The following is an 11,769-nucleotide window of genomic DNA, read 5'->3' on the forward strand; positions in this document are numbered from 1 at the left end:
CAAGACAAAGATGATGGGATGAATAAGTTGGTTTTAGGACAGTTTTTTTCCCCCCTGTCTATAAAGCATTTAATCCCCTGTACACAACTCACTCCTTTTAAAGAAAAAAAAAAAAACTGTAAGTCTGTGTAAGATTTGTTTTTAAACTGTACAGTGTCTTTTATTTTTGTAGTTAACACACTACTGAATGTGTCTTTAGATAGCCCTGTCTTGGTGTGGTATTTTCAATAGCCACTAACCTTGCCTGGTACGGTCTAGGGGTTGTAAATTGGTATGGAAATTTAAAGCACGGCACAAATTATGTATGGGGACAGTTTTTTTTCTTTTTCTTTTTTCTTTTTTTTTTGGTTTTATCTTTTTTTGTTTGTTTTGTCTTCAGTTGTCTCTGATGCAGCTTATATGAAGATAATTATTCTGTTAACGGAATACCACTCTGATTGCAAAAAAAGCAGCTGTTTTGTTGACATGTTGACTGCTAAGTAAATACAACTTTTTTATTAAAAAAAGATACATCATAAGTGGGTAACATGATTAAACTTGGGCTTTGGAGCCCACCTCCCATTTGTGAGCAATAGTCAATACTTAATACCTGACATTAATATATCTAGAACCTGATGTAACTGGATTTGTTTGTTTGTTTGTTTGTTGGTATCAAACAAGTATATTTAAATTTGGTTGGTTTACTTTGTGAGCATACTTTGGAAGATCTTAGGTGGTTCTAAATTTTTTACTTCGTGGTTTCAAAGGCCAGAGTCTTGCTAGGTAACGGGGGCATAAGTACACATAAATACTATTAGACTGGGTAATGGCACAAAAGCCATGGCCCTATTGAAAGCTTTCCATGTTTGCTACTTTCAGTTTTAAGGTGAGTTTAGCTTAGCCTGTTTCTGTGTAATTTCTTTGGTAGTATCCTGAGAAGACAGAAGGAAAATAAAGTCAGTTCCACTGTCCTATCGTCAGCCTGACACCGATAGTCTCCTGGCCTGTGACACTATCTTCTGAGATGCCTATTCTGTGTGTATCAGTCCTGTGTGATTTTGGACTTAGTACTTGATGTTTTCAGTATCATGCGGAGGTTGGTTGTTCAAATGGATAAAAAAACACAGAGTAGAATCTGGTATGAATTGGGAAAGAATTTATAATGACAGTAATAATTGCTGCCATTTAGATTGAAGAAAGCTTAAGCAGTTACTTGGGTGTTTAGTGAAGTGCAGTTTGTTAACTTTTTTTTGAAAATTCCCATTGTGTAGGTCTGACTGGCCTGGGCCTCACTGTGTAGAGCAGGTTGGAAACTCCCAGGTCTCCCTGCCCCCAGGAGCTGCACACCGAGGCATGCCTGGTGCTGGTCAAACTTTGATAGGAAATAAAATTAGGAAGGGATTAGCTGCAGCCTAAGGTGAAGTTTTAAAGCTTTGGGTGACAAAAGGTTGCAGGGTTTGGGAAAGGCAGTGGCGTTAGCATTGCTTGGAGGCCGTTGAATGCTGTGCTGCCCAGTATTCAAGGCAGCCGCCTAGAGCTCCAGTTTGAAGATGCCAGATGCTGATGTGTTCTGTGCCGTGTGCAGATGCACTTCGACTTTCACCTGCCTACCCCTTCTGAAGGGTTGCCTGCAAGGAGTGAAAACTAAAGGCTAGTTTGCAGGGGCTGAGAGTCTCATGGGGGTCCGGGTAGAAGGTAATTAAAAATCTTCTCTAGTACTTGGAGCTGGGCAGGTGGGCTAGAGATGAGTATTTACAAGGCCCTAGGTCCCATGGCCAGCATAAGAAAAGGGAAAGAAAAGGTGCTATGGGCACTGTTTGTTCCATGAAACAGAACGCTGGCAGGGTGGGTGTTGCCAGAGAGCAAACCTCAGTCACTGTAGGTGCTGTTAGGTGATTTAAGATTTACCTCCTTTGAACGCCTCTTGAGGCGTTCAGGTGCACTACATAAACTGGTCACTAGGGGGCATCAGCTCATCAGCCTGTACTGCAAAAAGCTATAGCCCTGAGAAGTCTATTAAAAATTAATAGACTTTAGAAGTTAGAAATTAATTTTTGAGGGTTCCCCCCAAGAAAACTAGGAAATAGTTGGGAAATCTTGGGTTTTATCAATGTGGGTGGGACTATTTGTGTTTTAAACACTGATAAAATACCTGATAATTTCATTGTATAGTAGCTTTTTAACTTTTTTTGTGCATATAGTGGGGTGGCAAGTATGCCATAGCCTTTAAGACCAGCAACTGTAACATCTGAGCCATTTTGTCCACTCTTGTTACTCTTGCAGGCATTGGGATGCTGGTATAGGAATACCTAACACTATTGCTAAAAAACTCCAAGCCCCATGGGATTCAATGTATATGGTAATTAGGGAATAATATGAGTCAAGTTTAGTGCGTGCTGTAGTACGTTTTAAAGATACACCAAGTGCAGATAGGGTTTGCTGGCTAGGTACTGAGAGGAAAGAATGGTGAAAGGCACGTGTTCTCAACGCATTTGCAATCTTTATGACCCATGTGTTGAAGTAGTTAAAAAAAAAAAAAAACCTTGATGACACAGGAAACTGGGAAGCGAGGTCTGGGATTACGGCAGAACACAGCTTGTGCACGGAGCTGGTCTGTTGCCCACACCCGACCTTGCTTCCCTCCCTCCCGCCCTCTGAGCTGTCTAGGCCCCTTGTCCATCAGAGTGCAGGGTGCTGGTGATGAATGCATTCGTTCTCTGCTTGCCATGTAGGTGGTGTATTTAGAGTCCTCAGTGGGTGTGTCCTGAGTAGACATTTTCATGAAATTGGGTCCTAAGGCTTGGAGCTCTAGTGTCTAAACCAGTTCATCCCAGAAGACCTTTTGTATGTTTACTGATTCCTAGTTACATGGTAACTAGAGTTTTCTTTTCAGGGTCCTTTTAAGTAAAATATCCCATTTTCCGTGATCAGTTCTTAAAGTCAAAGGCGCGTTTATAAGAGCTACTGAGTATCAGGCGTTTATAAGAGCTACTGAGTATCTAGCTTGGGGAATCTGCTTCACTCTTTGGCAATAAGTACTTGGCTATGCCAGGAAGGTGGAAAACAGAACACCTTAAAAACAAGTTGAATGAACCATTAATTATGTAAAGGAAAACATTTTTAATGTTTCCTGCATTTTCTGACGATTTATCTTTTGAGGATTTTGTTTGTTTGTTTGTTTTCTTTAGGAAAAAGTCTCTCTAGCCAGTTAAGTGAGGTGGCAGTTGAAATAAACAGAGCAGAGTTTCAGGCTACAAAATTCTGAAACTTAAATTTCCAATAATGGAACTTATTGTGGTCAATGTACACATAGCTTACCACAGAAATACTAATTGTGAAACAGCCAGAGGGAATCAGGGAATTTTAAAGTCTTTAGTCAGAATGAAGTGAACACGTTGGAAATCTATGATGACTGGGCATTTGCAACTGTTTTAGGAAAAATAGTGCCTGGTAAACTGGGCTACAGTTCACAGTTCAGTGCTTTTCCAAATGGGATACCTTTCTCAACTATGCCTCTCTGTGTTGGCTACAAACCTCTACCTGGCTTTAGGGACTCTGGATACTATAAATGCACTTTCCAGATAACAAGAGAATGCTGTTCTGCTGAAAAAAGACAGCTGGTAGTATAGGAACTCTGGAGTGCTGACCTGTTCTACAGAGGTGGGGGAAAGAAATTAAGGTGGTTAGTAATCAGAATTACAAGTCTATTCTTGGTATACACAAAGATAATGCTTATGCATGATCACATTAGAAATCTTTACATTTGTTTTTTTGGGGGGGGGGGGGAATGGGGAACAAAAACGAAAGGCTGTAAAATGAGTCCAAATGTAAGACTCAGAATTGTTTTTTTTGAACTGGTCCATTTGATCAGAACCTTGGGTGAAGGTCCAAGAACTCTGTTTTCGAGAAGACATTTCTGTTAGCTCTCAGATTAAGTTCGAGTTTCATAGCACGACACACGAAAGACTTTGAATAGTTCATCCTCGACATTCTCTTCGATTGGATTCCTGATTCTTCCTGGCGGTGTGGCAGCAGCCCTTGTCTGACCAACAGCCTGTTTTGTCCTATCTCCTTATGGTGAGAGGAGGCTTAGAGGTTATTTTCCCAAACTGGAGACTAGATCTGTGCTTTATAGTCTACCTTATCAGGAAAGGTTTAAAGGCAAGACGGAGACTAGGACTTTCCAGAGTCAGATTCCCACAGGTGTTTGTAGGACATTCGCCAAGGCTTGTGTGTATGACCTCCCAATGCTGGACATCTGCCTACCCTGCTACTGCTGTGGACTGCAAGGTCTGATCTAGAAGGAAACCCGAGGGCCTAGAGAGATGGCACTCCTCGCAGAGGTTCAATTCCCAGAACCTGTTCTAGGGATCTGCTGATTTCTGACCTGCGTTCTCATACAATACGTACTACACACACACAAGCAAAACATACACTCACAAAAACAAAAACCGCTTGGTGAGTCTGGCTATTTTGCCTGTGTTCTGTGGCAGGAAAGGAAGTCAAGAATGTATACCTGGAGTGAGTCCACCCTTATTTCCCTGTCACTACAAACTGGTAGCTTTATTGTTTTGCCTTAGCTAATTGCCCCCAGGAACAACTATTTATTTAATGGCTGAACAACACCAACAACAAAAAAGCTCGAAGCACTCTTGGGTTTTGTTCCCTGAGATGTTTACATAGCTATGGGGGGGGGGGGGGTAATGCCCGCTATGGAACTTCGTCCCCTAAGTTTTATGCCCTTGTCTGGAGTCGGCTCCGCGTTGACCCCAGGGGTGGCTCCCCAGGCCTGCCTGGATCTGCTACCCACCCCCGCAGCGGAGAGCCCACCTGCTAAGGAAGGGCCGGTCCGTGGGGGGATGGTTTTTCGGCGCCCTCTGGGCGTCGGCAGTCGCCGCCCGGCAGCCGCGGCGACCTCAGCGACCGCGTGGAGCCTCCAGGAGTTTCCAGAACCTGCTTCCAGGCGGCGCGGGCGGCCGTGGGCGGTGGGGCGGGGCGGGGGCGGAGCCGGCGGCGGGGCTGGGGCGGAGCCGGCGGCGGGGGGCGTGTCCGCGGCGGGCTCTGGGAAGGCCCCAAGTTAATGAGGCGTACGCCGGCTGCCGAGCGCCTCTCGGAGCTGGGTTTTCCCCCGCGGCGCGGGCGCCAGGAGCCGCCTTTTCCGCTGGGTGTCACTCGGGGGTGGGGAGGGTGGCCCATTGAAAAGCGCCGCGAGGGGCCCCGGCCAGTGCCCTTCAGTGAGCGCTCGCCGGAGGACGGCAGAGAGCAGCCCGCTCACGGCTCCGGGATCTTGTGGCGAGTCAGGACGCGCCTGTCCCTCTGCCGGGACCCCGAGCCACCGCCGCCGCCGCCACCGCTCTGTCTCCTGCGAGTCAGCCTTCTCTGCGCGCTCCGGGCGGGCGGCCGCGGAAGCCGCTGGGGCGAGGACGGCGCAGGGCTGCTACTGCTACCCCCAGCCGGAGCGTCTGGAAGCCTGAAGGCCGAGCGGAGCAGCAGCACCCCTTATGCCGGAAGGATGCTGGAGAACAGCGGCTGCAAGGCGCTGAAGGAAGGAGTGCTGGAAAAGCGAAGCGACGGGCTGCTGCAGCTCTGGAAGAAAAAGTGCTGCATCCTCACCGAGGAAGGGCTACTGCTCATACCGCCCAAGCAGCTACAACAGCAGCAGCAGCAGCAACAGCCCGGGCAGGGGACGGCCGAACCGTCCCAACCTAGTGGCCCCACCGTCGCCAGCCTTGAGCCACCAGTCAAGCTGAAGGAATTGCACTTTTCCAATATGAAGACTGTAGACTGCGTGGAGCGCAAGGGCAAGTACATGTACTTCACTGTGGTGATGACGGAGGGCAAAGAGATCGACTTTCGGTGCCCCCAGGACCAGGGCTGGAACGCCGAGATCACGTTGCAGATGGTGCAGTACAAAAATCGCCAGGCCATACTGGCGGTCAAGTCTACCAGGCAGAAGCAGCAGCACCTGGTCCAGCAGCAGCCTCCGCAGACGCAGCAGATCCAACCCCAGCCCCAGCCGCAGATCCAACCCCAGCCCCAGCCGCAGATCCAGCCTCAACCCCAACCCCAGCCCCAACCTCAGCCCCAACCTCAGCCCCAACCCCAACCCCAACAGCTCCACTCCTACCCGCATCCGCATCCTCATCCTTACTCTCACCCGCACCAGCACCCACACCCGCACCCGCACCCGCACCCTCACCCTCACCCTCACCCGTACCAACTCCAGCACGCGCACCAGCCTCTTCACTCGCAGCCGCAGGGTCACCGGCTTCTCCGCAGCACCTCCAACTCTGCCTGAAGAGGGCGGCACCCGGGCCACTCAAGGTAAGGTCCTGGCAACCTGGGACACCTAGAAACGTGCCAGCATGGCTGTTGGGAAGAGTAGGAAGCTTGTTGACCGATTTCGCTCCCGAAGCAAAGTTTAAAAAAAAAAATCGTTTCAAGTTTCTGGAGAGGTGGAAAGAAGATGGGCAAGCCGGAGCTTGTAGAGGCAGGGCGGGGAGAGAAGAGCCGGAGGAATTCCGCCAGGGAGCAGGGCACGGGGACCACCTACCCACCACCGTGGTGATCACTCTTGTTCAGTGCCATCCTCCTTTGGGCTGCTTTATTGTGTGCCTCCGCACCAACGTAAAGACCTTGGTGTCCTTCTGGGCACTCGGTCCTTTGTACTGGCCGGGAGGGAACAGGGTCTTGACTCCTGAGTCACTCATTTCATTCCGTGTCCTTTCTTTCCAGGTTTTGAGGACTTCGGAAAGTGGGAAGAGTGCATTGCTATTCAGTTCACTTGGATCAAAACCAACAGAGTCTCCCCACCCCGCGCCTGATCAAGTAGTTTGGACTTCACCCGACGGATAACGCGCGCTTGCAGTTCCCTCGTAGTTTTCTGCATAATGTTCATCACAGTTGCAGGAAGCAGATTTTGCGTCGAGATGACTTTATTTATGGACCTTTGGAAGGATCACCTAACGTAATGGACCTTTGTAGGAACAATTTATGTACTGTAATTTTATTTTAATGTTATTTTGGATTATGATTATTTATTAGTTTTTTTATGCCTAATCTAAGACATTTCTGAATGTAGGCCACCTCCTCCCCCTCCTCGCCAAAAAGAAAAAGAAAAAAAGAAAAAAAAAAAAGAAACTTTATTTTCAGAAACAGATTTCTTAGTAAGCCCTGATCTTGGAAGAGAAAAAGGGAAAGGGGTGGTGGAGGGGGGCAAACATGAAAAAAAAATGGGTTCAGTATTCCCAGGACATTCTCATAAAGTCGACTCTTTCATTGTATTTGAAGACGTTGAAATTAAATTCTGATATTACTTTCAGTTTCTAAAGGTCTCTTTTTCATAGACGTGCTATGTAGTGTGTACAGATGTCTCTTTCTAAAGCTGAGTGGGTCAGAGTGTATAATTATGAAAACCTGGTGGTTACAATCCTGCTTTTTCTAGGAAGAAATCAGTATGAATGACACTGGGTTTGAAAACATTTAAATGCTACCCCAGCGGGAAGCCTGAGGCCTGGCTTGGGGGTGTGGTGAGTGGAGTCTGCTGGGGGGTGGGGGGGTTGTAGTGGCTGCATAGGAAACCAAATGTAGAGACCTGGAGCAGAGAGCTGGGCTCGGGTGCCCCGGGGATTCAATCCTAGCACCACAAAATCTCATTTTGATTGTGAGTATTAGTGCTTCCATTTTAAAATTAGGGGGTGCCCCACTTGAGAGTATTTTTACCCAGCACCAAGACCTCTGCATAGTCACTTGGGCCACATTTTCTTAGCCTTTTACTTTGTCCTAGATGCACCCTGAGAGTGATTTGTAAATATTTCAAAGGACTGGGTACCATAACATTTTAAATTTCATCCTGAAAATAAGACTGGGCAGAGAAAACGACACTTTTCCCTTTCCTGCTCTGGGGGATGTCTGGACCGTCCCTGTTTTGGTGAGGTGGCTAAATTCGCCATTTGGAAGGAAAGAAAAAGTCTAGAGAAGCCGAGTTCAGTGGTTCTCAACCTGTGGGCCTTGACCCCTTTGAGGGTCAACACAAGAGGTCGCATATCAGATCTTTACATTATGACTCATAACAGCAAATTCACAGTTAGGATATTGCAATGACTAGGGGGACTCCCTGCAACATCCCAACTCCTTTGAAATATTTACAAATCACTCTCAGGGTGCATCTAGGACAAAGGAACTGTATTAAGGGGTCACAGCATTGGGAAGGTTGAGAACCACGGCTGGAGATTGTCAGTAAAGAAAACAAACTCTTGTTCAACCGTCAGGATGTTGTGGGGGTGGAGGGAAAGGCTGTGCTTTTAAAGGTAGAACAAACCCTCCACTGTGTAAAATCAAAGGGACAGTCAAGAGTCACAAAGGCAGGCACTACTTCAGTGGAGAAGGAGTCCCGGGATAATACCAAAGTCTCTAGGGGTTGAAAGTCACTTCCTTGATGCCTGACTGGTCTGTTTGTCCTGACCCTTTCTCAGGGTCTCGGTTAGCATTTCTCCAGCTTCCAAACTGGAATGCTGGTTTTAAGAAACGAGATGTCTTTTTTTTTTCTCATCTTTTGTCGGGAAAGGAGATTCAGTCAGACAAATGCTGTCATTCATTTTGAAGTCACAATTTAATTGAAAAGTTGCAGGTGTGTGTGTGTGTGTGTGTGTTGGGGGGTGAATTCTCACTTTCAGGGCTGCCTGATTTGTAGTTGTGAAAATATTCCTCCAAAGGTTTCAAACATTGCATGTGTGTGTGGCAGCCCCAAGAGCCATGTTGACACATTTCCCAGGTTTGATGTGGCTTCCTTGGATCTTTCTCTGTACTTCCTGACAGGATGCAAGCACACAACACCATAGCTACAGTGGATCATACAGCCCGTTCGCCACCCCGCCCTTTCCAGCTGCGTCAATTTCCCTCTACGTTTATAGACTATCAGGATAGTAAAGGCCATACCAAATGACTTGAAAATTAAGATTTAATTGAAACGTTACAAGAGTTGGGGTAGTGGTGGTGGTGGTGGCGGTGGTGATAGTGATGGGAGAGTTAGAACTCAAAACAGGAAAACCTGAGGCATGGTGACTGGCTGGATAATGTGTGAACTGAGTCTGCTGGGAGAAAATGATTTTTTTTTAAAAAGCAGGTCTGTTGTTGGATTGCATCTAGAACTAGATCATTTGCTCAAAACAAAACAAAACAAACAAACCAACAACACCAAAAACAAGAAAACATGCTTAGGCTCTGTCTGAATTAGAATTTTCCTAACCCTGTCCCTGCAATGATGTGTTAAACTGACCTTCTCCAAAGCTTTCCCTTGACATTAACCTGCGAAATCTCAGGGACGGAAAAATGAGCATGCGCAACAAAACCCAACACAGGTGCACTTGACACCTTTATTCTACCCCTAAGAAAATGAGACAAACCACCCACAGCACTGGGTCACAAGCAGGTTTCATCAAGGAGGTCTGAAAATACTTAAATACTTTTACCCCAAGAAGTGACCAAAGGGGCAGGTCAGTTTTTAATTTTTTTCTCTTTTTTTAAGGATCCAGCCTTGAAACAAACATGAAATATAAACATTTAAAAAATTGAAAAATGGAAAGGAATGCCTACCACCCCACCCCCGGAAATTGAACTTTCGTCCTTGAATTTGTGTTGGCAGGCAGCCTCCCACACGGCCAGCTCACTAACTCAGTAAAGGAGGAAAGATGCGGAACTCCTTAGCACTCTGGAGGTGGCTTCTCTTGCTTCTCTGCTTCCTTCCTCTGCTCTCGAGTTTCCTGAGGTACAGGCTGAGTTAGTTCCATGACCTTCCTTCTCAGCAGAAATCCACTTGAATCTGCTCTGTTCTGAGGTCCGAGAGTAAACGTGCATGAGGCCCTTTCAGAATGGATGTCTTCATCAAACGAGCAAAGATTCTCTGATCCTGGATGAATCAAGCCAAATTTTTCATTTCATCTTTTTTTCCCCCCCAGTGATGGTTAAGAAGCAAGCAGAGCATATTAAAGGGGTTTCCTTTGAATGTAAACAATGTTAACAAGCCTGACTGAAGCTGAAAGACCCGTGTTAGCCCCTTTTGGACTCTCTTCGAATTCTTTTAAAAAGTTCTAACTTTAAATGTGATATGGAATAAGTCCTATCAGTTTCTGAGTTCAACCATGACACTTGTTTCTGTCTGCAGGGAAAGTGAGACGATTTACCTTGGATGCAGGTGTCAGCAGTGTTATATGTAAGGCAGGCAGGGTTAGAAGAAAGGTCTGGGATTCGAGGGGACATAGAGCTGTGTGGGTTGACGAGAAGTCTGTGAGCCTGTGATTATTTCCTTCTGTGCAACTGTCAATCTATCAATGAACTGTCAATCTTGGGTTCTATTCCACGAGTAGATACCCTTAGCAGAATGTTAGGTGGGGAAATTATAGATCTAGATCAGCAGGTCTCAACCGGTGGGTGGGGACCCCTTTGGGGGTGTAACAACCCTTTCGCAGGGGTCTCCTAAGACCATGGGAAAACACAGATATTTACATGATGGTTCAGGACAATAGCAAAATTGCAGTTACAAAGTAGCAACCAAATAATTGTATGGTTGGGGGTCACCACAACATGAGGAATTGTATTAAAGCGTTTCAGAGAACTGCCAATCTAGATCCTGAGACAGTCTCACATAGCCCAGGCTGGCCCCACACTTGCTATGTCCCTGGGGGTGACCTTGAACTTCTAGTCCTTTTGCCTCTACTTCCGGGGTGCTGGGATCACAGGTGTGCAGCACCACATTTATTCCATGCTGGAGAGCTAACACCGGGCCCTGTGCACGCTAGGCAAGCACTTTCCCAACTGAAATACGTCCGAGGTTCTAATTTGTAAGTTCTTGACCTACTTTTTGAAAGTGACTTTTTTCTTTCTTTTCACATCTGCAGTTTGAATAAACAACCAATGGATAAGACTGAGTGCCAAAGATATCTGGGTCTTTGCCAGCAAGTCACTGACCAAAGGGAAAAGAAGGCATTCTTCGGCCTGGAAGTCTAAGTGTCGTGGTAGACTGGCGTATATAAAGCTCTGGGTTCAATCACTCTGAAAAGGAATTTTTACCCAACAAAGGAAAGATCTCTAGTGTTTAGACACATCTATCTCCCTCAGTGCTCAGCAGCTGACCCTCTAGCGAGTGACTAGGCAGTGGGGAAGTAGAGTTTTTGTTTATTACTCTTAGTCCCGCACCTCCCACCTTCCTAAACTTTAATGGCTAGTCCCATCTAGCCCCTGCTAAACGCCCCTGACCACCCGCCTGTAGGAACGGCCTGTGTGGCCACTCCATTTTGAGATCTCACACAGCTGTTCAATCCTTCTCCATGAGAAGCATGGCAAAACTCTATCTCACCTCCCTTGCATCCCTCTGTTTGCCTCTAGGGACCCAGAAGTCACACCTATCCCTTCTGCTGCCCAGCAATTGGCCCATGGCTTTATTTATTGACAGATCAAGAACCAGTTGGGGAATGGGACCTTAGCATCAGAACTGCCCCTCCATGACTTGGTCGTGACCCTAAAACTAGGATCAGAATTTATATGAATAGGTAGAGAAGAGTTATTTGTCATACTTTGAAAATGCATCGCCTCTCTAGTGAAGGATCTTTTGAGGCAGCTTTCTCGTGCATCTTGGAAGGCCTTAATGTCTGACATGTACACTGGGTTTCTGAAGAGCTTGGCTTACAAAGACCATGACCATTCTCAGATGAAAGAGGACATTTTTTTTTTATTAGGTATTTTCCTCGTTTACATTTTCAATGCTATCCCAAAGGTCCCCCATACCCACCCCCC

General features: G+C 46.6%; 1 protein-coding gene across 1 annotated transcript; it reads left to right on the forward strand.

The window, feature by feature from the left end:
- The first annotated feature begins 4,940 nt into the window (after positions 1-4,940).
- On the forward strand, positions 4,941-7,304 carry Phlda1 (pleckstrin homology like domain, family A, member 1). The gene is made up of 2 exons (NM_009344.3): positions 4,941-6,303; positions 6,715-7,304. Exon 1 carries the CDS (start codon positions 5,060-5,062, stop codon positions 6,275-6,277), a length of 1,218 nt encoding a protein of 405 aa, NP_033370.2. The 5' UTR covers positions 4,941-5,059; the 3' UTR covers positions 6,278-6,303; positions 6,715-7,304.
- The last annotated feature ends 4,465 nt before the right edge of the window (positions 7,305-11,769 follow it).

This window comes from Mus musculus, chromosome 10 (genome assembly GCF_000001635.26).
Source record: "Mus musculus strain C57BL/6J chromosome 10, GRCm38.p6 C57BL/6J".
Lineage (NCBI taxonomy): Eukaryota > Metazoa > Chordata > Mammalia > Rodentia > Muridae > Mus > Mus musculus.